Source organism: Engraulis encrasicolus, chromosome 5 (assembly GCF_034702125.1).
Source record: "Engraulis encrasicolus isolate BLACKSEA-1 chromosome 5, IST_EnEncr_1.0, whole genome shotgun sequence".
Taxonomy (NCBI): domain Eukaryota; kingdom Metazoa; phylum Chordata; class Actinopteri; order Clupeiformes; family Engraulidae; genus Engraulis; species Engraulis encrasicolus.
Window position 1 is genome coordinate 6,094,504 of NC_085861.1, and position 26,294 is coordinate 6,120,797.

Sequence of the window (26,294 nt, forward strand, 5' to 3'; positions counted from 1 at the left end):
TTTTTCTTAACGCACCCGTTACTTGTGCCCAAGACCTTGTGCCTTGCACCCCCAGCCCAAACTTCTACACGTGTATATGCACGAAAAATTATGTAAGTGATTAATTACAATGATTCTTGCTTGAGACATTAATCAATACCTTAATGAGTTTTCATGGGGACCAGGACATATTATAATTTGGTTTTTGATTTGGCCTAATTATAATGCTTGCTAGCAAATTTTGTTCACAACCGCAAAACAAACAAAATTCTGTGCACCCCCTGAAATCTCTGGCGCACCCCCAGGGGGTGCCCGCACCCCAGGTTAAGAACCACTGATTTAGAGTCTTGGTTGTTGTAATAATAATGATCCTAAACATGTAGTTGAGGCTGGTCTCTTGTGTTGTTGTAATAATAATAATGATCCTAAGCATGTAGCTGAGGCTGGTCTCTTGTCTCTTGTTTTCCCAGATGTTGACAGTAGAGTGGACCCTGAGACGGGAGAGAGGGCGATGGGCTGACCCCGGAGGACCTGCAGACACATGATGTTCAACACCACTGGCTGCTGCACACTTATACCTTTTTTATACTACCTGTATTTAGACAGAGTTGTATTAAGTAGAAGTACTCACACAAATGTAATTACCGTACAACCAGGGCCGGATTAACGCACAGGCTATATACTATGGCTGCAACCCCCCACCAGCCAAGGGGCCCCTGCTTGGCCAAAAGTGAAAGATTGCTGAATTGTGACAAGATGCAGCATTGGAAATTCTATCTGTTGTGTTCAGTACAGTTGGTAGACATGTTATACTCAATTCCTAGCTCGTTATTATGACACTGACGATGTACATTTGTCACAAAATTTGCCTTCTGAGGGGGCCCACAGAAACCTGTAGCATAGGGGCCCCAGGTCATCTTAATCCGGCCCTGAGATTACAACACAAGTGGTAGGCCTATATTACATGGTTTCAACTTTGTAATGTCATACTACTAGTTCTGTAATGACATCTTTATGCGTATTTCCTCTTCAATTTTATACAACACTGCATTTTAGTTTTAATACTGTACTTTTTTAAATGGTGCGATTATGTAAATACATAGCTGGCAGTTCTGGGGCCTATACTACAAAATTGGTCCAGGATAAGTTAAGTTTAAGTTAAGAGGTAAATGATGTAATAGAAAAGCCTGGAGTCCTCGTTTTCTGAAGAAAAGCTGTTGTATTAGATGATTTACCTCTTAACTTTGGACCTTACGCCTCTAAGAATCCTGGTCCTAACCTACGTTGACCTTATGACTCTACAATCTCTATCTATCCCTTCTTCCTCTGCCTTCCTGCTATTTCTGCCTCTCCTCTCTACCTCTCCCTTTAAATCCATCTCTAACAATTATGTTTTTCCCATTTGTTAAGCACTTTGAGTTGCATGCCTTGTATGATACAGTGCTATACAAATGAAGAGTTCAGATGCAAAACCCCCTAACTCAATTTCTGAAGACCTGCACTTTTATATTTTTAGAGCAACCCGTTGTTGGTTTGGTTTACATTCATGTACTTGATAATACATATAAATAGTTATATTACATGAATAAAATAAAAAATATGCAATTTTGATAGCTTTGTATTAAATAAAAATGAATTAAGATTATTTTCTGAAAAGGCACTTAGGGAGTTTTGCATCTGAACCCTTCAAATAGAATTACTATTATTATTATTATAATTAGTATTATTATTAATTAATTAGTATTAATATTATTATTAACTTATCCTGAACCAGCTTTGCAGTGTCGGCCCCTGCTGCTGGTTTAGAACACGGTGCAGCTAAGAATTCTCCCGATCCTAATGTTTTGTAGGCGGGGGTTGTTATTATGGTTCTTCCAATCTGTAAATCTAGGAGTTTATGGTTACTGCTTCAGTATGTAAGCAATTGAATGGGTTTAATTCAGTGTTGCCAGCCCAATTGGGCTACTTGGGATGAGCGTCTGCGGGTAAAAATGGGAAAAATTGGCCATTTGGCGGGGTTTTTTTCCAGCCTTTTTGGGCCCATAGAAGTCAATGTGATTTGTTGAATTTGGGCGGAATTTAGCACGATTTGGCGGTTTTTGAGAAGCTTTTGGGCGGGATTTGGTCAGACACATCTGGCAACACTGGTTTAATTGCCTATATGTTTATCATGGGAGGTGAGGTAGGTGCAGCTTGTAATTGGCTAAAGAGCCTTGCCTGTTGTGGTGTGTTTAACACGTTTAAATAAACAAAACCTTTAAAAAAACGTGTGTGTGTGTGTGTGTGCTCCGACTTGTGGTGAGACAGTGATCAGGGAGTGCTGACAGGGGTGGTACAAAAGGGTCTGTTGTCCCGGGCCCAGGGAGAAAGGGGGTCCAGAATTGGGTCCTCATTACATTATATGTCTTGGGTTTGGGGCCCTTTCAGATTCATTTGTCCCAGGCCCAGCAAAAGCTGTCAGCAGCCCTGACTGTGATTCTGAACTTCCTGAAATTAAAAATGGAATCTTTATCATCCATGAACACCACAGCAAAATGTGAGCCGTTTTTAGTGTTGTTGTCTTGCGATAACCTGTGTGAAGCTGGCCTCCCTCCGACCCAAAATGCTGAAATAACATTGCAGATGGTTTGTGCTACGTTTGTGCCGGATTGTGCTGTACACATTTTTTGTGCTATTAAGGATTTTGAGTAATTTAAATATTCAAATACTCATAATACTAATACATTTGCAATGGACAGCACCCCCTCCACGTCCAAATGTCTCCAAAGTAGTCTCAATCGAAGGGGATTTGTGCTCATTTGTGCTGTGAAATTAACGCTTCAATCACTTGTTTTGTTAAGTTACAGCCGTTTTATTTTATTATTATGCTATTATTAAAACGGCTGTAACTTTAAAAAAACAAGTGATTGAAACGTGTGAGCACAAACAAATTCCCTTCGATTGAGACTACTTTGGAGAAATTTGGACGTGGAGGGGGGGCTGCCATTTTCTGTTCTTTGGGGGGCTTGTATGTGACATTGGTCTGTTGATCTTATTTTTATTAAGTGAAGTTCCTTCAGTATAATTTTTGCAACATAATGCCAGTGGCAGCAGCTGACAGGGGCGGACAAATGGGTAAGTTGTCCTGGGCACAGGGTTTTGGGGGTGGGGGGGAATTGTATGCATTGACGAGAGGCCTTTTCAGATTACTTTGTCCCAGACCCAGCCAACCCTGTCAGCAGCTCTGCTGGCGGTTGCCAGAGCAAATGAGAGTTCATTCCAATATGCAGACTCGCGTCCTCCACTTGTACTTGTGGAGAAAACAAAGTTTCCCTGCTGTCATGATCACCATCATGATAGCAAATGAGAAATGACATTTGGAATTGTGCTATTACAAGATATTGAATTAATTTTCTGTCGTCAGTGACATTATCACAAGGTCACACAAGCAAGCAAGCAGAGCAAGAAAGGACGGGAGTCTGCATATTGGACTTCACTCTCTGTTTCATGTGTGACAGCTCAGACGCACTTCCTGGATCTCATGTGCCCATGAGGAAGCAGCACAGTAAAGTGGATATTTGAAGGCAGATAGCCGTTCACAACAGATGTTCATCTTGTCAGCCGCCCCAAAATAGCCAACTGCTACCACTTTTTTAGAAAAACCTGTTAGAAGCGCTGGTATCTGTTATCTTATGCGGTGTGGTGTACCTTACTGAGCTCAATATGGCATGCAATGGAGATCTAGATTATATTCACCACACGTGTTTCAAAGGACTTTCACTGCAACTTCATTTGATGTATTCTTGGTTAAGAACTGGAATGTAGGCGCTGCCGTGGCCTAACGGTAGGGCACGGAGTTACTACACTGGCGACCCGGTTTGATTCCGGCCCAGGTCATTAGCCAATCCTTCCCCATCTCTCTATCCCCACTCATTTCCTGTCTCTCCTCCACTGTCCTGTCAGAAATAAAGGCAAAAAAGCCCTTAAAAAAAAAAAAAAAAAAATCTGATTATTTTTTTTGTTTTTAAAGAACTGGAATCTCAATGTGATCTCATTCTGATGTGCCACTCGATTTAGTGATGTGCCATTTTCTTTGTCAGTCTGGCTGCACCCAAAGTGATCTTGTTACAACTTTAACGCCTACTAAACGAAATACGAACCACTTCATTTGAGTAACGCTGACAACAGGACAACGTGTCTACTCATCTCCCAGAGCTGTACTGGGCACACACTAGACTAACACTGTACTCAAATGTGTGCTATGTGTTTGCTGCAATATGCACTAATGTGTAGTAGGTAGGTCTGAGTGTATGTTTTGTATTTGTGTATTTATGCAAGCTGTGTGTGTGAGTGTGAGAGAGAGAGAGAGAGAGAGAGAGAGAGAGCGCGCATGCGTGCATATGAACTGATGCCAGGCCAATTGCTATACTCAAATGTGTGCTATATGTTTGCTGCAAAGTGCAGTAATGTGTATTAGGTCTTTGTGTATGTTTTGCATTTGTGTAGTTAGACAAAATAATAATAAAAGTACTCTATTCTACTAATAACACAATCCAGTAGAGAAAGAATGACAGAGAACAAAAAAAGTCAGAAAATGATTTGCTTTTGGTCATGAAACGTTTATAACTTGGTAGCAAATAAAGAGCAACGGTGACATACACGGCCATGGATGACAGTCAGGGGTAAGTATGACAAGGGGGGTTTATTCACAAAGTCCAAGCCAACGCTTCAGTTCAGTCCAGTCAAGTCGAGCTCAAACATGTAGAAGACTAGCTCAGAGGAGACACTGATCGTTTTTTATCAAAATATAGCAAAGATGGATGACAGAAGTTGAAACACACAAGGTCTTTTTTTTTTGTTTACGCGCTAATGTTTGTCTACAATTCAGCCCCATGTTCCCAGATATCTTGGCCCATTTCCTCCTGACCCAGGCAACACCTCGGTGTGACCCTTCACCTTTGTGTAACCTTCGACCCCTCCCCGTGGTGACCCTACTCTGCCCCGGGACCTCCCATCTGCTCGTCGCCGTCCTTCTTCTTCTTGTGGCCAGACACGATGTCATCGATACGCAGCAGCAAGATCGCCGTCTGAAAGGTGAAAAAAAAAAGAAACCACAATTAAGGTTTTGGGTGAAACTTTTCTCCAGCGTACAGAGACAGTTACAGTTTATGGTAAAATTCCAACGCTGTTTTAAGTAGGGCCACAAAAGTGTGATACGCTATTGTAACGAGGTTTTCCTGCGTAGTCCCCCACTCAGGGCTCGAATCCGCCACCTCCTCGTCAACGCTCCACTTTGGGTATGGGAGGCACAGCACGATACCGCTGAGCTAAAGGACCAGTCCGACAGCTCAGCGCTACCGATGGTCAGCCTAACTGGAACTAGCGCACCTATCCTGTGGGTAGTACGAAAAATTGACTTGGAAATATAGTGGATAGGTCTTAGTTCCACGGCAGTCTACAAAGTTTCATTTGGCTGTTCTGTTTTAGTACATGGTGTAGCTGTATAGATTGGCGTCTTATCGTATATCTGTGTAGATGATAATCGAATCGCTGGCCCCTGTGCAATGCCCTACCTCCATAACACAATAGAGGTGGAAAAGTCATTCGAAAATCATGCGGCTTTCTTAAACGATTTATCCGGAGTTGGAACAAGTTTGCCTCATTTTTGCATGTTTGGGATGAAATACAGTCACTCTAGAGCAAAATCAAGGCAAAAGGATGCGTTTTGAGAAAGTTTGATAATATCACGTTAGCCTCGTTAGCCATATCAGCTATGCAATATGATAGAATGCGGGCATCGTATCTCGGCGGTTTTGTGAAGCTACTACCTTAACAATATCTGCTATCCATCAACTGTGTTAAGTCTGTGCTTATTACAGAGCTATGATTATTTCCAGAGCGAGTAACCACAGCTGATGATGCGACGCACTCGGCAATCTACTTTTGTGCTTGACCGTAACTGTAGATATTGTCAAGGTAGTAGCTTCACAAAACACATTCTGCAGACCTTTCAAGAATACATGAAGGGCTTTGGACACTTCGGTTTATGTGTGGATACCCTCAACATATTACGAGGTACATGTGACGTTGTTTTGAGCTGTGCAAGACTTTAAAATGTTGTGTTTTTGAAATGTGTGTAACCGCCGAGATACGATGCCCGCATTCTATCATATTGTATAGCTGATATGGCTAATGAGGCTAACGTGATATTATCAAACTTTCTCAAAACGCATCCTTTTGCCTTGATTTTGCTCTAGAGTGACTGCCTCATTTTTGCATGTTTGGGATGAAATACAAACTTGTTCCAACTCCGGATAAATCCTTTAAGTATTGAAAATAATTCAATCGCTGCCTTAAAAAATTGATATCGAATTGCATCGTCATGGAGGCTGTGATTTACATCCCTAGCGAGCGTGGCTGCTGTACAGTAGGTGGTAGGGATGTTAACCGGTAACCGGTTAACCGATAATCGACCAGATCAACTTTAACCGGTTAAAATTTTCTGCCATTGGTTAACCGAATGTAATAATATTAATAATTATAATAATAATTTCCTCCCAAAAAACGATAATTTTGAGATTTTAGTACGATAATTCAGCATTTTCCATCTGGCAACAGTGGCTGGACATGGCAGGTCCAAAAAAAAGGCTTATGTGAAAAATAAAAATGAAAAAAATCAGTGCTGTGCATATCAGGCACGCAAACGTTTTAAAATTTAAGATTACCGGTTAACCACCGGTTAATGAGTCTCAGTAACCGTTTAAGAGTTTTTTAAATTTTCGCCATCCCTAGTAGGTGGTGGTCTTACCTCCACGGCGGTCTTGTAGGTCTGTGCCTTGACAGCCAGTGGTTCCCAGATGCCCAGCTCAGTCATGTCGGTCAGGGCTCCCGTCTCGCCGTTCACACCCCAAGACTCACACGCCTCCTGGGTGTGCTTGGCCTGCAAGGACAAGGACAAAAGGACACACACACACTATAAATCAAACGAGCACTCAACTAGTGCCTCAAGACAGAGCCCCAGTTTACGGGTCAGTGACAAAACGACTCATACGTGACGCTTTACCTAACAGATACCCATGGTTCCAAAGATGTTCAATATGGTAGACCAAGATAAGATTGCGACACAAGTCGTAAGACGCATAACCAAATGCAATAAAGTGGAAGTCATTTGGAAGTCACTTCGAAGACTGTCGTTTATTTTGTTTGCCAGAAAGCGTCCTGTTCGTTTTGTCTAGATGCCCACGTGCACATTTATTTTCGAATGTCTGGTGAAAAAGTAAATAAAAAGGCCTAATTATTTTTGATAACTCAGACTTCGTGCCTCATCTTCTCCGCTCCGCTCGTGACGCACACATCCTTGACAGAGAGGTAGCAGTCGCTTCATCACAGGGCATTACATGCGGGGAATGACCTCGAGGGCCTGGGCCACCACTTCAGATGGGATTTGAACCTACAACCTAACCACTAGCCCAGGGGTACTCAATTAAAAGTCCCCGAGGGCCAGTTTTTCAAAATTCCTCCCAATAAAGGGCCGGGCCGGGCTGACACGACCCCCACCAAAAAAATTATAAAAAATAAAATAAAAATGATAAGGCCTTTGTAATCACAAAACACACACACTCACACCCACAACAGATATTTGATTTCCAGTGACAGGATGGGAGAACATTTCTCTCATAAAGGGCCTGCATTTTTCTGGAGCACTGTGGGGTGAGGTGCCTGCCTTGCTGTCATTGCCACCCACCCTTCAGTATATTTTTTAAATGACATAAAATTATCTTTTTTTAAAAGACATAAGATTAGCCTATATTTGCAGACTACATTCATAAACATTTATTTCTTAGTGAGAAAACCAATAAGCCTGAAGATAACACTTTTCAAACAAATGTTGCTTATTATGACTTTGTTTATGCAGCTCTCACATGCATAATGAGAATCAGATGCAATAATGGACCCAACAAAGAGGACACATAGATAGGAGGACACCAGGTTTTGCCAACAAGAAAATGGCACATTGATGCAATGTTGATTAAATGCAACAGCCAATAATAAATCATCAAGTTGCTCATAACTTTGTTTGAAATCTTATGAGGGGCTTAGCTTTCCAAACGAACTATTTGGGGACTGTTTAAAAGTGTGAAAAGTTTATCAAGCAATTCGTTTTTAAGTAGGCTACCCCTAGTTAGCTGCCAGCAGAGCTCAAACACAATTTGCCTTCATTTGTGTTAGCAACTAGCTACAGCTAGTGCTAAACCAATTCGAAGTCCTAACACACTGTATGCAATGAAATGTGGACCATTACTTTCAAAAACCAGGCAAAGAGAACTTTGTAAATAATTTATTTACAAGTTCTACCGTCCTTCCCTTCTGTAGTCTATCTCACAACAGCCTCTGCCACCCTCATAGTCACTTCTGTTTGGAGCCTGCAGGGAGAAACTGATTAAGGGGGCGGAGACACGGCACGCATCTTCCTAGCGTCTGTGGCGCGATTTCAAAATAAGAGTCGGCAGCGCGATCGGACCAAAAAAAAAAATGGGGGCACTAGCTCCTCAGTTCATAACCTGGGAGAAGTCAGCACGCGGATGGTGCTCGCTCCACAGTTCTGACCCTGATGGCGCATTCAGGCCGACTGAGAACCGTGAAATTCAGATGGGATTTGAACCTATGACCTATCCACTAGCTCTGTAGTCCTTACCCTGAGAGAGGTGAGCACCCGGATGGTGCTAGCTCCGTAGTTCTGGATGAGTGTGCGGGGGATGACCTCGAGGGCCTGGGCCACTTCAAATGGGATTTGAACCTACAACCTAACCAACCACTAGCTCCTCAGTTCTTACCCTGAGGGAGGTGAGCACCCGGATGGTGCTGGCTCTACAGCTTTAGATGAGCAATGTGGGGTTAAGGTGGCTTGACCACTTCAGATGGATTTTGAACCTACAACCCACAGATTGTAAGATCAAATCCCTATCCACTAGCGCTGCAGTACTTATCCTGAGGGATGTGAACACGCGGATGGTGCTGTCTCCACATTTCTGACCCTGATGGCGCATTCAGGCCGAGTGACAACCGTGAACTTTAGATGGGATTTGAACCTACAACCTAACCAACCACTAGCTCCTCAGTTCTTACCCTGAGGGAGGTGAGGACGCGGATGGTGCTGGCTCCGCAGTTCTGGATGAGTGTGCGGGGGATGACCTCGAGGGCCTGTGCCACGGCGCGGTAGGGCCACTGCTCCACCCCCGTCAGCGCCCGCGAGCGCTCTGTCAGCCGGTGCGACACCGCCATCTCCACGGCCCCGCCCCCTGGCAACAGGTAAGGCTCCAGCAGCACGTTACGAGTCACCTGCATGGCGTCCTGCAGATTACGCTCAACCTCCTGAAAATACAACACATACACACACACACAGGTTAGATTATAGTACACCTGCAGGTTATTCTCCACCTCCTGACAAAATCGCACGCACGTTAGATTATAGTACACCTGCATAGCGTCCCGAAGATTACGCTCCACCTCAAACACACACACGCGCACACACACACACGTTGGATTAGTACACCTGCATGGCATCCTGCAAGTTAAGCTTCAACTCCCGAGTAATGCAGGGAATAAGAATAAAATCATTAATACTCGATTGGAAATATTTTTGTGGCACTTTGGCACAGGGATTTTTGCTGGCTCCTCTAAGCAGGATGGTACAGGCCAGACAGACGCATACATGCACACCAGAGTACCGCAGGCCATCTTTTCACTGGCTCTGCCGAGCAGGATTGTTCAGGCCTTAAGGGCCGTACACACACGTCGCTGCTAGTTACTCGCTCAGCGAATGAACTCAATAGAATGTCAATGTGTTCCAGCGAGACTAGCAGGCGAGTAGGCGAGTACTGTACAAGCGATGCGATGTGGGCGGATCCCGAGTTGAAAATATTTTATCTTCGAGCGAGGCGAGTAAGCGAGTAACCAATTGGAAGGCAGAGTTCGGTACTTCTCGCCTGTTCATTGGCAGTTAAAGCCGCGGGAACTTTCAGCGAACGTTCCATGAAAGAATGGCCAGTAGGCGAGTAAGCGAGAAGCTAGTAAATAGCAGCGATGTGTGTGTACGGCCCTTTAGGGGGGGCTTGACATAGTTTTACACACAGCGAGAGCGTACCACAAGAATCTCTTTTGGGCGCTGACAATTTTACACACACAGAGCGAGGACTTCTTTGCTGACTCTTCTGAGCAGGATGGAGCGAGAGCGAGAGCGAGAGAGAGAGAGAGAGAGAGAGAGAGAGAGAGAGAGAGAGAGAGAGAGAGAGGAGACCTCTGAGTAGGATGGTGCAGGTCTTGGGGTGTGTGTGTATGTGTCGTACCGCGAGTATCTCCTTGCTAGCTCCTTTGAGTAGGATGGTGCAGGCTTTGGGATGTGTGTGTGTGTGTGTGTGTGTGTGGCGTACCGCGAGGATCTCCTTGCTGGCTCCTCTGAGCAGAATGGTGCAGGCCTTGGGGTCTTTGCACTCCGTGATGAAGGTGAAATACTCATCTCCGATCTTCTTCACCTCGAAAAGCCCCGCCCCCGTGCCCACATCCTCCTCTCTCAGCTCGTCTGTACGGCTGGCGATGCGAGCTCCACACGCCCTGCAGACCAATCAGAACAGAGCATTACATTCAGGGCTCTAAATTAACACCAGCAAACCGGCCAAATGCTGTCGATGTGAGCTCCACACGCCCCGCGGACCAATCAGAACAGAGCAATTTCAAGTTCAAGTTTCCAAATCCCAAGTTCATTGTACCCATAGCAACAGTATCACAGTTGCTAGGAATGTGTTTTGGTTTGCTCACAAATTATACAATACAAAGAGTCAAAACAAAAAAACATGAGTGGCCATTAACAACCGGGAATAACGCATACAAATAAACATTGAAGAGTGCTATGGGGCACCTAAGTCACGCCCTCTACTTCCTGGTTCATGGGGCAGAGGGAGTCAAAAAATGATTACTGGGCTTGACAATGAGTGATTTTTGGATTTGTGGAGCATAGGTGGAGGTCCAAGGTTTGGATTGGTGTCAAAAAAACTAATTTTCAAGCCCAGTAATTATTTTTTGACTCCCCCTGCCCCATGAACCAGGAAGTAGAGGGCGTGACTTAGGTGCCCCATAAGACTTGATACAGTTGAGGTTGCATAGTGCGAAGTAAGCAAGAGGTAGAAGGCCATGCAGTGGCCATGGATCAATGCAAATGAACACACAAACAGGCAGCTGAGTGCAATGTCCGCTTGGTGTAATGTAATGCCGCGTAAAATAGATATGACATCAATAGCATTTGGCGATGCAAGCTCCACACGCCCTGTGTACCAAAACAGAGCATCACACAAATTCTAATTATAGCAAATTATCTGTTTTAATGTCTTATCTTAAAAAAAAAACCCTAATTATTTCTTTGATCCTAAAACTGATGTGTTTTTAATCTTTTTATTCTAGTTATCATATGTTTTTTTATCTAGGTGTTTTAGTTTTTCTCTGACTTAATTCTTTGTTTCTTGGTTTGAGTTTGTTTACAGGTTTGAGTCTCGTATTATCCAGGGCTCACCAGTGGCACAAAAGACGTCAAGCAACACCAAGAAAAGTCGACTTGGTATAATGTTATGGAAAATGATAGCAGGCCATTGGTTCAATATTTAAAATCTTTTCAACATAATATGACCGATACAAACCTATACAAAAAAATTCTGCCTCCCTGGCACCACTGCACTGGGAGAGTTAAAGCTGTTGTACTTCCCTGGTCAAAATAGAGCTCGAAAGTCCCGCCCCTTAGTTCCGCGGGGCCAATCCAGGGAGTATAGAGCTCGAAAGTCCCGCCCCTTAGTTCCGCGGGGCCAATCCAGGGAGGGTTCCCACTCTTTTTCAAAAATCATTTTCCAGGATATTTCCAGGACATTTCCAGGACTATTTTTGGATAATTCAGGACGGATATTTCATCCGTCGGACCCACAATTTGGACATACACAGCGACACACAATGCATTTTAGAGACAATGTGACTGTGAAATGAGTTGTAATGAATGAGTACAGTGTGTTAGGGAAGAGGGTACGTCCAAAGACGTCATAAGAGCATAGTATGGCATGGCCGCAAGGAGAGTCACTTTCTTCTTCTGCAGTTAGTACTAAGGAGACAAGTGATAGGAGGGATTACATTAAACACTGACAACTGGATCTCCTCTCTTGACCAATTTTGCGAAGTTACAGAGTTCAGATTTTATCCATTATGGCGTTGCACCCACTGACCATGAGCACAGTGTCTTTAAGCAATGTCCTCGGACTACACCTAACACAATGCATTTTCCATTGAGTGATACTTCTTATCCAATGTACGTTATTTGCTTAGTACTGGCGGCAAGGTAAAATGCAAAGCCACTAACGCCAGGGTCGGAGTGTGGAACAGGTCATAGGACATAGTGAATTTGTGTCAGCTGTAATTAAGGCTGAATGACAGCTGTAATTTAACCACAAACTGAACATTGACGACAGGACATCCTATTTGACAGGGCCAGACAACTAGCAGCAGCTCCTCGCACCCACAATGCAATTCAATTGCGGAGTTTCCAGTGTCACAATTTTTTATCGATCATGGCCTTGCATCCACTGCGCATGGTGTCCCTGGGCTATGCCCTCGTACTACATCGTGGCCAATGCAATTTCCTGCGAAATAAGCGTTCTTATCCATTCTATGTTCTTTGTCCAAAGGTATTGACCTGGGTTGCGGTTGAAGATCACCAGCTGTCCCGCTAGTAGGAATCTGCTGGAGCTTGGCGACCACATGTCAAATTTCGCAAGCCCAGCATGTGCAGCCTCTGTTCAATTGAAATGCTTTCTGATCCACAAAACGTTTATTCGGAATTAAATGAAAGTGCAATGTAAACTCACATTAATGTCACATTATCTCAGAAATTAATACCTTAATAGTCTCTCTCTTATCGCAAAAATGAGTGTACTTGGATTTAAATGCATTCTCCACAAGACTTGACTTTGACTTTTTTGCTCACCAACCATTGTGGCCAGTGGTTTCTGTCTTTCTGCAAGCCAGTTTTGTTGCCAGTTTCTTTTTCTCTGGAATATTCTTGCATACAAACAATTGATGCGACTACTGTGATTTGTCACACCAAAGATCAAACTAGCTTTCAAAGTGGCTAGTGAGACTGAAAGCTCTGATCTCCAAAAAAGATAGCAGTACAATTTTTGTAAGGAAGTGCTAGCACTGCCTATTTTGTAGGCCTATTATGACCGTAAGCAGGTTTTCGAGAGATATATAACGCCATGATATCAGCTAGCGACTTTTCAGCAAGCCAACTAGCGACTTCTAGCGACTTTTGGCAACACTGAGTCAAAGAATATGACTGTGTATAAGTGCAATCAAAGATGGCAACCTGACCAAACTGTGTGTGTGTGTGTAGCGCACCTGAACTCTAGGGAATGCCTAAGTTAATATGTTGTATGGTATTTTAATATGATATTTAACTAACTTAAATTCCTAATGTAATTGTAATCCAACTGAAATATGCTTAACCTATGCAAAGGTATTAACTTGTATTTGTTTGAGACTTTACAACAGTTGTATTTAATCTACTGGTTCGATATTCTATGTATTAGTTTGTTACTGGGCGATCGCTTTCCATCCCTGGAATTCTATTGGGTACGGGGGTTGCCAAGGTAACGGAGGACTCTGAGGGGAGAAGAAAAGTTAAGTGTTTTTTTCTTCTTGCTGAGTGACACTGCGGACTTTAATTCGTGTACTCAGCGTCATGATGAGTTTCCAGTGTTTGAAATTTAATTAAGTTTGAGTTGGCACCCGGTAGGCCTACGCCGGTCTCGTTCAAGTTTATTTACTCTCGTGTTTTAAGTTCTGCTCTGCTGGGACATGCTAGCTGGCGCTGTGAGCTGGCGAATATGCTAGTTCGCTAGCACAACACCAGCTGTGTTTTCGGGACCCTTCCAGGATTACCACTACTTCCCAGCGCCAAAGAAATTTTCGGGGTCCCGGTTCGGTTGTGGAGTCGTGGAGGGTAACCGGGGATGGCCATGGTTGGAGAGTCGCAAGCTCTGCTACTTTGCTAACTTGGATTACCGGTATCACAAGGGAACTCGGCTCGTGAGTAGAACTACATTGACGTTCGTTCGTTGGGATTTATGAATGAGCTCCAACGCTGCGCGCCAACTGGGCCCTTTAATAACTGTTTTGAAACCCCGGCCGGGTATTTTTCCTTTCCTGTTTTGGGATTGTTTGAATGAGTCTATGAGAGTCTAACTCATGATTCGGTTTTAATAAATGTCTATTGCTTATATTTTTAATATGCCGTACTTGGTCATTTCTAATGTCGGGATGGTCAGTAATCTGTGATTTGTTTAATATGAATTTAACATGTCTCTGGGTGTAACTTACACCCAGAGACATGTTAAATTCAGAGTGGGGGCTCGCGTACAACCATAATGCATAGCAGTCATTAGTAACTACTCCCACAGTTTACCCCAGGCCTCTGGTTAAGTGAGTATTCATCCCTAGACTGTCAATATTTTATGCCATCTTGCTAAAGAGCAAGGTTGCTACATGTGTGTGTGTGGACAATAGTGTATTCAATTGGCGGTTATAAATTGAATTGTCATGTCTAGACTCGGAGAAGAGTAAAAATTATACCACAAACAAAATCGGGAAAAAGTTGAAGGAAAAAAAATCCAGGACAAATATTTTTTTCCAGGACATTTGGTGAATTTCCAGGACTTTCAAGGACTTGAAAACACATCTCTAAATTTCCAGGTTTTCCAGGACGTGTGGGAACCCTGCCAGGGAGTATAGAGCTCGAAAGTCCCGCCCCTTAGTTCCGCGTTTCACGGGACCTAAGCTGACCATCTAACAACATGGTAGAGAGTAAATATCTTCTGATCTCAGTCATGATATGCGCTGGGCTACAAATATGCTGTTTAAGAGGCTAGATAAAGATTATTCATGCAGAAGTATCAATGTTTTGTTCCGAGGCCGTCGGCATGAAAAATGTGAAGAAACACAGCTTTCTAAAAAGTTTGAGGGTTCGTACGAAAAATTAAGCAAAAATATCAGAAACAACATATATGGAGCTCGTGGCACAACTCTAAGGGGATCGCAATATCATTTTAATACCGCCATTGGATTACATGCTACGATTTTCGGCTAAAAACGCCGTTGAGGTCCCATGAAATCGGGGGAAGTGACGTCACTTTCGAGCTCTATAGTAACATAAATGCAAAACAGGTTGTCCTTTGTTTTAGATTTCTCATTACACCAAAATGCACAGATGTACACTCCATTCCACTCCACTTCCTGCCGCAGGACTGATGCTTGGCCCCAATTCTCCTCACCTGGCAATGCGGTTGTTGTCCGTCTTCCTCACTCTGCGGATGGCGGTGATGTTGGCCTTCACCAGGTAATGCTGTGCCAGATCTGACGGGGGAGAGGGGAGAGGAGAGAGGAGTTTGGTCATTTTAAAAGGGACAGTGTACAGTAGAGTGCTGTCTACGTCATTAGTCATGTGTTTAACAAGAAAAGAAGCATTGCAGTAAGTTTTAATAAGTAATATCAGCCATTTTCCCCACGTACAGTCCCCTTGGAACGCTGCGGAAAATAACAATGTAGGGGAGAGGAGGATGATGGCAAGTGACTGCATTACAGAAAGGAAAAACAAAAGTCAGCCAAAGACGGAGCTCTTACCAGAGATGCCCTTCTCTGTGAAGATGAGATCCGGCTTCAGGCGGATGATGTCTTCACAGATCTGCTGGATGTACTCTTCCTCCATCTGAAGGATGCGGGCAAAGTCCTCCTCACGTGTGATCTCAATATCCGTCTGAGAGAGAGAGCGAGAGAGCGAGAGAGCGAGAGAGAGAGAGAGAGAGAGAGAGAGAGAGAGAGAGAGAGAGAGAGAGAGAGAGAGAGAGAGAGAGAGAGAGAGAGAGAGAGAGAGAGAGAGAGAGAGAGAGAAAAAAAAACACACTGAAAACACTACAAAAACAACAGGCTTTACAGGGGATTGATTGTGTTAATTGCGAGTTCAGGCATGTTTGAAGCTAGACATCCACTGCCAAGGGGTGTGTAATATGGAGCCTACCTGGGGTATAACAGCCTGATCTCCAAAAAATCTGTGCTCCTGGACACGGATGTTAAGGACACAAAATCCGTGTCCAGGAGCACGGATTTTGCCAAAATTCCGTGCTCCTGGACACGGAATTGTTTTCCGTGCTCCTGGACACGGAATTGTTTTCCGTGCTCCTGGACACGGAATTGCTTTCTATAGGCTATTACCACAGCACTGTGTAACTCGATCATTAGAAAATACATACAAAATGCTAATTCTACACAAAATAATGCTATAGCAATTTAAGTTGTGCCCTGACCAAAACATTCCCTAACCTTAACCTGTCATTAAAGACATATTTTTGAGAAATATCTTTTCCAGTTGGTTGCTAGGCTATCAAATAAAAGAAAACTAGCTGTGCCCAGACCAAAACAAGCCCTAACCCTAACCTGTCAGTAGGAAATGTTTTTTTTGAGAAAAAATATTTGAAATTAGAAAAATCCTGAGAAAACACAAGACTGTGGAAACATAGAGCTGTGGGATTAGCCTATAGAGAGAGCACTTCCCTGTGTCCATCACGGAAAACAATTCCGTGTCCAGGAGCACGGAAAACAATTCCGTGTCTAGGAGCACGGAATTTTGGCAAAATCCGTGCTCCTGGACACGGATTTTGTGCCCTTAACATCCGTGTCCAGGAGCACAGAATTTTTGGAGATCATGCTGGGTATAAGGGGGTATATAGGGGAGTGTGTGTTATGTGGAGCCTACCAGGCTCTCCCCAAATAGGAAAGGCTGTGTATTGTTATGTGGAGCCTACCTGGCTCTACCCAAATAGGAAAGGCTGTGTATTGTTATGTGGAGCCTACCTGGCTCTCCCCCTTCTTGTACTCCAGGGAGCAGTCGAGGAGGACGATGCGAGGGTTCTTGATGGTGCGCCGCATGCGAGAGTGTGTGACGTCCTTGTTCACCATCACTCCTCTCAGCACGCAGGAGTCCTCGATGAACCCACCAGGGACCTGACGACACACACACACAAGACATTACATTACTTAGCTGACACTTTCAACCAAAGCAACTTCGTTATTTACAGGTTATTGGTTACAGTCCCTGGAGCAATGTGGGGTTAGGTGCCCCTAATACCTATTTAGACCATGTTATTAACGAATAATTACCGGTACACAAGGGATCAAGAGACATTTCAGTTTGCATTTTATAAGACGCATCAGACCTTTTCTCCTTTACGATATTTCTACCTTTTCCACTTTAGCATCTCTCTACCTTTTCCACTTTGGCGTATTTCTTGATGTCGATCTCTCTGCGTCCGGCGTCCTCCATCTCCACGGTGCGTACGGCGTCGAGGGCGATGTTGCAGGCCATGTCTGACCAGCGGCTCAGGGCCTTGGTGTTGACGGCAGAGTTGATGATCTTCAGCATCATCTCCCGGTTGTTCACATCGACGGGCGTGCTGCAAAACAAAAGGAGATAGCATCCATTAACCTAGTGTTTCTCAACGGGGGCACTAGAGCCCCCCACCGGGGCGTTTGGGAGCCCCAGGGGGGCGTTGAGAAGGATACAGCTGAGTGGGAGAGGGGCTTAGTAGCCATTGGGGTGCATTAGTCTTTTTAATTTTTCCAATATTAACGGGGGCGTTTGCAGACTTATGATGAGGTCAAGGGGGGCGTTGGGAGGCTTATGATGAGGTCAAGGGGGGCGTTGGGAGGCTTATGATGAGGTCAAGGGGGCGTTTGCTCAACAAAGGTTGAGAACCACTGCATTAACCTATTTTAGCCTGATGCTGAGTATACGTTGTTTGACCTTTGTCGCCTTGAGCGACGACATCGACATGTACACTGCTTTCAGGCTCTTGAGATTTGGGTATGTTAGAGCAGAATGGACAAGTTCTAGTGCAAAATGAGGGTCCTAGCTTTGCAACTTAATTCAGGTTTTTATGTGCTTCGGAGGCTGAGATATTTCGGTTTTAATAGGCAGATGGCACCTTTTCCCAAAAGGGCTTAGCCATTCAGCAGGCGTTTTTTTGCAGGTGCCTTAGGCAAAAATGGCTTAAAGAGGTCTATGCCAAGTTTTTCAACACAAGGGAGATCGCATCTATTAAACCCGCCCGTTGGTAAATTTTTCGGTTGTCATACATCAAGTCCTGTTTCTGGGATTTTAGTAATTTCCAAAAAGTCAGAGAGAATGCGCGCACATCAGTGGCACAGGTGCTGGACCAAAACAGAAGATAACTAAAAGGGAATAATAGAGGTCCACAACACTGTTCTATGCTGCTGCATGTGTCCTTTAACGGTTTGGGAGCATAGAACAGTGTTGCGGAGCTTTATCGTTTCCTTTCAGTTATTTTAGAAAGTTGTTCACACCGACGGGGTGAGCTGCAACACAAAGGAAATACCATCAATTAAAGAGGCCGTCGCTAAGCTTTTTCATTCTACTCTCAAAGGTTAAGTCCCGCTTCTGGGATTCTGGAAGTTGGTCAACAGGTGAACTATAACACAAAAGAGATAAAATCAACTAAAGTGGCCGGTCGTCTGTACGTTTCTCTCTTGTCATACGTTAAGTCCTGGCAGGAATTTTTGAAGTTGAAGTTGAACAAGCTTAGTAGTGGCTTTAAAGAATATAGGCGAAGTTATATGAAAGGAGAATGAGGAAGTGAACATGACAGGCAAGCCATGACGCAAACACTGAAATGGAGACGATCTAGTTAAATGCCAAGAGGGCACATGACTTTTATAAGTACACAATGTCATCAAATGCTTCTGCTTCCACAGAGAAACATTGTAATGTAGGACTTGTGTAGCCTGAAGGGGCATCACAGATGAATTCCGTATGACAGCGACCGCGGGTTGTAAAGTTTAAACACAACTGGTGTGGGAATAGGCAACAGCAGCACCATTCAGGCCGACCTGAAAACAGTAATCCGGTACCAGCAGCCTATACTACAAAGCTGGTTCAGGAGTAAGCCAGGTTAAGTTAAGAGGTAGGTCATCAAATAGAAGAGCCTGGAGTAAGAAAATGATGACTCCAGGCTCTTCTATTAGATGATTTACCTCTTAACTTAACCTGGTTTACTCCTGAACCAGCTTTGTATAGGACCCAGACATCCTTGAGCACGGCCAGCATGCCCTCAAGGGTTTGGGTGGGATTCGAACCTGCAACTCTCTGATCTAAAGCCCATTTTCATTAGGACACGACAGCAGAGCTAAATCAGTACCAGATGATCTTGAGAATGGCGAGCATGTTCCCCAGGGCACATGCAATCAGATTCAAAAGCCGCACCACAGCACTCATCAGATCATGAGTTATATGGATCTCATAAGAGCTCAACACACACACACACACACACACACACACTCTAAAGCCCATCTCCTTAAGGCCTAAAAAAAATAATGTTTTGGTTCCGGTTGCCGACCGACCCTATCATTTTTTGTGCGACCCAAAATATTTTTTTGAGATTTTGGAATCCTCAAAAAAATATCGATGTTTTTTGGAGGGTTGTTCATATAGACAAGACACAACACGTTTCTTCATTCCCATAACTCGCCATCTCTCACTTTCTACCTGCCTGCAAGTTACTGAATTTGCATCGCATGACTATCCATATAGGAGCAACATAAGCGCGCGCCACAAGTGCCGCCCGGCTTGATATTAGAAAACCCCAAATGTCACTGCAGAGTTGCGCACCTATCGGTCACGTTGTTGGCTAATTATTATGCTACAACATGCTAATTGGTAGTCGTTGTAGCTCGTAAGTTTTTAAATAACTTGCCTCTCAGCGTTCTTGCAGACTAATAGGCTACGATGTAGTTTGGGAACCTGGCGAAAATGCCTGTCAAATGATAAGTCAATCGCCTTACCTCAACACCCGACACGGACACAGCCTGACCACCCGCCTCGAAATGCAACACACAGAAAACATTATGAGTATCCACGATTTTTGAATGTATTGATATTGTCTCGTCGTATTAGAAAAGGGCTTCCATTCAGTCACGCTGCATGTTGGACGAGATGCATAACTCGTTACAGCAATTCTAAAGTAGCACTGTATCAATACCTTGTAAATAAGTTAATACGAGAGAAGGGAAATGTTTTGCCCACGTTTCCCTTCATTCTTTCATTTACCACAAGGCCTTGTTAACCAAGAAGTCCGTTGGCCCGAGCCCGTTATTTTCTTGCTCTCTCTCTGCTTGTCCCTCCACCATCGCGCAGCAGCAGGGCGTCTGTCACTGTCTCACTCTCCGCACCTCCTCCAAATAATGAAATAGAAATTAACGATGATGTCGCCACAAATACGACTGTTCGATGAAGACCTAGGACTACTACAGTTGCCTACAATAATGATTTAATGGCAATGACGATGTATGTTGCCCCTCGATCACCCTTCATTAAAACATTCATATCGCCTCAGGCGTCTACATCCTCGCGTAAAACAAAAAAGTGTGTAAATAGAATGTTTCCAAGCCAGAACCTTCATCCCAAGGAAAATATGGTCTACAACCGGTGATGGAAAGGAATTAAAAAAAAGAAAACGGGACATAGCCTACAGGAGCTAAAACAGCAGTGTCAGGCAACTGGCAGCTGGACAGGTATTGCCAGAAACGGTAGGCTGTATGATCATATCCTCATTTCGGTGACGGTCAGTATCTTGGCTCATTAATAGCCTACTTATTATATTTCATTGTAGCTTTAGCAGGCCACACTCCACTATCGTCCTTGGCATTGTTCAACAAAGTTTATGACGAAATCTGGCGCATATTGGGGGTTGGGTGGGTCGGACATTTAAAAAAAAAATGAAAATAAAATCCGACCGACCCATGACCAAACCTGACAACCAACCGGAACCAAACTCTTATTTTTCTTAGGCCTAACCATTAAGCCACGGCTGTCCAGTAATGTAGTACCTGATGTCCATGAACATGGTGAGCCTGTTCTCCAGGGCACACACACATACACACGCGCACACACACACCTGATCTCCTTCAGCATGTTGAGTGCGTCCTCCAGGGCTTGTCTGTATGCACTGATGACCACTGTGGGATGCATCTGCTGCTCCAGGAACTGCTCAGCCACCGCCAACATCTCACCAGCTACGGGAACAATATTATATTATATTACATTACACCATAGCCACCGCCAGCATCTCACCAGCTACGGGAACAATATTATATTATATTACACCACAGCTACGGAAACATTATATTATATTAGACCACAGCTAAGGGAACACAGCCACCGCCAGCATCTCACCAGCTGCTACGGGAACATTACATTATTATTAGATTACATAACTCCCTAACTATTACAGCTACGGAACAACATTTCATTACATTACATTGCACCTCCGCCACCATCTCATCTCTCCAGCTACGGGAACAACATATAAATTATATTACATTATATATTACATTACTTAACTCTCTAACCATTACACCACCACCAGCATCTCACCAGGTACATGAACAACATATTAAATTTTACTGCATTACATTACAGTAGAGACAGGGTTCAGTGGCAGTGTATGATTGCGGCCTCATGTCCCAGCCGGGTCGAAGAGGATAAGTAAGTAAGTTACTTAACACCACAGCCACCGCCAGCATCTCACCAGCTACGGGAGCCACATTACACTACACCACAGACGCCGGAACAATAATATTACATTGTATTACCATCTCACCACAGCCACTGCCACAGCATCTCTCCTCTCGGACACAACAGACACAAAATCATCAATGTAAAGATGTTATTTCACGTGTCATGCACAGCTGAGGGAGCGTACCCAGAATGATGACTGATGTGGTGCCGTCGCCGACCTCCTCATCCTGAGTACGGCTGATCTCGATCATGGACTTGGCTGCCGGGTGCTGAACTTGGATCTGAAGATCACAAAAGTAATGAATAATAACAACTTAACGTTCATTGAATATTTAACATATAGGGAAAAACAGAATAGAAGACATAATAATAATAACAACAATAATAGTGATATAAAAAAAAATATCATGGACTTGGCTGCCAGGTGCTCGACTTGGATCTGGAGATGGCAAAAGTAACTTACTAGTCAACCACCTAACTGAAAATCAGTTATAAACTCGTCTGAAGTTTATCCACAGCAATACACATCCATCAGAGGCAAATCTATAGACCCAGTTGGCACTTCTGGTCGACCCATGAAACTGCATGTTTTCCCCTCCGAATGCTCCACCCGCTGGTTGTGCGGTGCCAATCACTGCCAGTCATTAGATATATTGATTAGCCACTACATACAGCGGGTGGAGCAAACGGAGGGGAAAACAAGCAATTTCATGGGCGGGCCCAGAGATGCCGACTGGGCCTATGGCTTCTTTATCTGATGAGAAATGCTTGGATGCTAGAATGACAAACACTTAAAAAAGGCAAACACACACACACACACACACACACACACACACACACACACACACACACACACACACACACACACACACACACACACACACACACACACACACACAGATGTAAGCATACTGTAGCTAATTAATGGATGGTAAATACCTCTCTGAGAATAGCGTTGCCATCATTTGTCATGACAATGCCACCCATGGGATCCAAAAGCATCTGTCAAATATGCAATTAAAGAAGAGACATCAGAAATATCACTATCAAAATGATATATTACAGAACACAACTTCGTAAAAATGGTAGTAGTATGTTTTCTCAGTAACACAGACCACATACCTTCAACATAGCTCTTGGTCCCAGGCATGTTCTGATGACATCAGCTATTGTCTGAAAGAGGAGAGTGAATAATCAGTATTATCCTTCTTCACATACAGTGGTACTTACACAGTGCACACCAATTAATTTCACCACACATTCACTGAGGACCCCAACCCACCTTTGCCGCGGTGATGTTACCAGTCTGGACTTTTCGACCAGACTCTCTTTTCATATTTTGACCTGTACAGTGAAAGAGAAAAGTTGTTTAAACAGTGTGACATTGTGGCTACTAGTGGCCCACCTGGTAGGGGGAAATGTAATTATGTGACACTCTCTCTCTTCTGAAGCATTGCCAAACCAAAATCACTGACGTGTCGTGCACTGATAAATCAGTAAATCAGAGTAGTTCGCAGCACCCTAGTTACTCTCGAGGAACTGCAAAGACAGACACCCCCATGTATGAGGTGTCTGACTCTGCACTTACAATTAATGTGCCACAAGATAAGCCTCGACTAGACTTCTTAGCAGAGCCTGTTAGTTGATCAGCTTAGCTGTCAACCTATCCCATTGCCAGGTACACTACAAAAAATGCTCATCCACAACTCGCCCGTCAAGACAGTTGAGAACACAGTAGAGCGCACCCCAAATACAGCTACCAGCAGCACCCCCTTCCAACAACTTACTGAACTCAACCAAGAAGCTTTCGAGACCGATAACTACAGTTTAAACTAAAGCGTCTTAGCCCTTAGGCCAGCTTGCAGAACAACTTGACAATGCCATTTCATTGTGTAAGGACTTGGAGTACGCAAGCTAGCTTATACAGCTAGGATGACATGAGGTTTCTTTGTGCCTTCACTGAGCAAAGTGTACCAAGATCACCGACTTCAGCTACGAACTACATTAGTTGCAGACGGGGTCTCCACAATACTGTCTGAATACGTCTATGGGCCAAAGTAAACTAGCAAATGTTAGCTATCCTTGCTAGTTTTGTGCCTGTTGGGATGCCCATGCTACAGAACGGAAGGTAGCAAGCTAGCCAAGTTAGCTGATGCTCCGCGTGCAAAGTGCGACAGACACTCTCTGAGCTAAATAGTCACATCATACATCAGAAAAGTAATTGCGAACAAGACGAGTTTCATGGAATTAGAGCAGTTTTAGTACTCACTTAACACGAGAACCGGTCGGCCCATCATCTTTGCGGCTGTGTAAATTGACCGGTGACAAAAATCTACCACGGGGAAAGAAGGACCAGGGAGGAAGAACGATTGTCTAGAACGTAGGCGGTGAAAAGACACATGCACCAATCACAATACTGCAACTTGTGATGGACAATGCAAGCGGCCCATCACAGACACCAACTCGGTGCGCCAGATACGCCCCTAGGCGTGATACAGCAGAGCGCTCAAATGAATGACACATTCTAGTTGTTTCCCTGGCTCCTTGAGATGCTGCTTAGTGCGTAGGGCTCTACCTGTACCTCTTTTGAACCCGTGACAGTCTGAAAAGTTCCACAAAACAGAACTATCATGGAAGGAAGTCAATGGCTGTGTTCAGTATCTGTTTGTTTTATGTAAAACGTTGCAGAATAATATTTATTCATATTCACTGGCTTTTTTTTCAGACAGCAGACATGATTGAACTGAACCACTTCCTCCTGGAATGAAATTGCTACATTTTTATCAACCACTTTCCCGCGAATCCCACCAAAACATTCCAAAACTAGAACGTTATAGAAAATGCCGAATTTCATTTGTATTCAAATGTAGCCTATTTCTGACTAGGAGTGTGCGTGGTGAGTGCGTTTCTCAATAAAACAATATCAATAATTCACTGTGGGCCTAAATTGGTTAAACCAATTTCCAGTAGTCCATGCGTTTAGCAGCTTAATTGAGATACAAACAATAACTTTGTAGTGTAGGCCTATAGTGTCTTCCAAACAATGAAAAACTATACTGACATGGTGCCATATAGTCCAGTGTTACTAAAAGTCCCTCTTCTGACAATTTTACAAAGCTATGCATCATCAAAACACATTCTACATCATGGAGTCTGGCCAGGATAGGCCAAACATCTGACAATGAACAGCTCTCCATCTCCTCAAGACCTGCAGACTCTGGAGAGTGAATCCATCCATTCCCTACAAAACTGTGCAAATAAGTAAGTTGAGAGCACCATTTTTCCAAACACAACATTTCTACAGCCTTAAAGGTGTGTGTACTGTGACATTTTATTTTTCCTCAATATCTGTTTTGAAGGGCAGTCATGGGTAAGCGGTTAGGGTGTCAGATTTGTAACCCTAAGGCTGCCGGTTCGACTCCTGACCCACCAGGTTGGTGGGGGAAGTAACTAACCAGTGCTCTCCCCCATCCTCCTCCATGACTGAGGTACCCTGAGCATGGTACCATGCCGCTGTACTACTCCCTTGGGATGCCATTGGGGGCTGCCCCCTTGCACGAGTGAGGCATAAATGCAATTTTTTGTTGTGTGCAGTGAACACTTATGTGCTGTGGAGTGCTGTGTCACAATGACAATGGGAGTTGAAGTTTTCCAATCGGCTTTCTATTTTATTCACTTATTATTCACTTTACACTTATTTTCACATTTTTTCCAGCCTTCATCTCCATAGTATTTTTCTGTTTTTGTGTGTGTGTCATTTTCCCCAACAGTGTCATCTCCAGTACCTGCTCTGCTTCCCCTGGGAGGCCTGTGTCTGCGTCTGTGCGGTGCTGCAGTGCCACTTGTGCGTGGCTGGCGAGCTTCTTTGCCCGATGCTTAACGTCTGGAGTCCTCTTCGGCGGCCCGTGGGCCCAGCCCACTTTCATCTCTACTAGCACCATAACCTCCAGAGGAGATGAAAACTGTTGCTGCATTGATTATGCAGACACCCTAAAGGTATAGAGCATGTAGCATTGGTCTGACCAAAGAACAGTACGTTTTGAAGCTAAAAGATGTGTAGTATTAAGCCTAGACTACTGGACATTCAAAATAGGAGACATGGTGAATATTCATCATGAAAAGTGAAAATTTCCATAATGAATACTGAATAATGATAATGAATACTTAGACGTTAATGGTGGTGATAATTCCTCCATGAAAAAGATAACATTTGTGAATGGGCATTATAGGCCCTACACTCTGGAAATAAACTAGCCTAAAAAACATATTCTATTCATTACGGTGTAGATTTTGCGACAGGCATGCCACGGGCACCACGCAAATGACGTCATCCTACCTAGTGCCCCTTTAATGTGTGTAATGTCTTGTGCATTTCTGTATACTACTAGACAGCTTCATTTCCTCTGGGATTAATAAATGCTACTCTATTCTACTTTAAAGGGTCTGGACCTGACCACAGCACTGGATGCTCTGGAGGATGTGATAGCAGACATGATCCTGAACCCAGACGATGAGGTCGTCACCATGGAGATGGAGCGCCTGGTGACCAGTGGGGCTCTGAGGCCTCTGATGGATATGCTGGTGGATCGCCTGCATCACATCATCTCACACGAGCCAGTCAGGTGGGGGCAAGTGGTTTAGTCCTTTTCCGTTTAAGTTAGAG

General features: G+C 44.0%; 1 protein-coding gene and 1 long non-coding RNA gene across 2 annotated transcripts in view; one reads left to right on the forward strand and one right to left on the reverse strand.

Moving 5' to 3' along the window:
• LOC134448888 (uncharacterized) overlaps positions 1–26,294 on the forward strand; it is a 405,753-nt gene that overhangs the window by 267,319 nt on the left and 112,140 nt on the right. The gene's annotated exons all lie outside the window — the stretch shown is intronic.
• LOC134448878 (T-complex protein 1 subunit gamma) lies at positions 4,557–24,013 on the reverse strand. The gene is made up of 14 exons (XM_063198555.1): positions 23,901–24,013; positions 22,914–22,975; positions 22,754–22,804; positions 22,571–22,633; positions 21,816–21,912; positions 21,009–21,126; positions 17,306–17,492; positions 16,894–17,043; positions 15,667–15,799; positions 15,318–15,399; positions 10,389–10,569; positions 9,085–9,330; positions 6,767–6,898; positions 4,557–5,045 (listed from the first exon to the last, which is right to left on the reverse strand). Exons 1-14 carry the CDS (start codon positions 23,926–23,928, stop codon positions 4,950–4,952), a joined length of 1,626 nt encoding a protein of 541 aa, XP_063054625.1. The 5' UTR covers positions 23,929–24,013; the 3' UTR covers positions 4,557–4,949.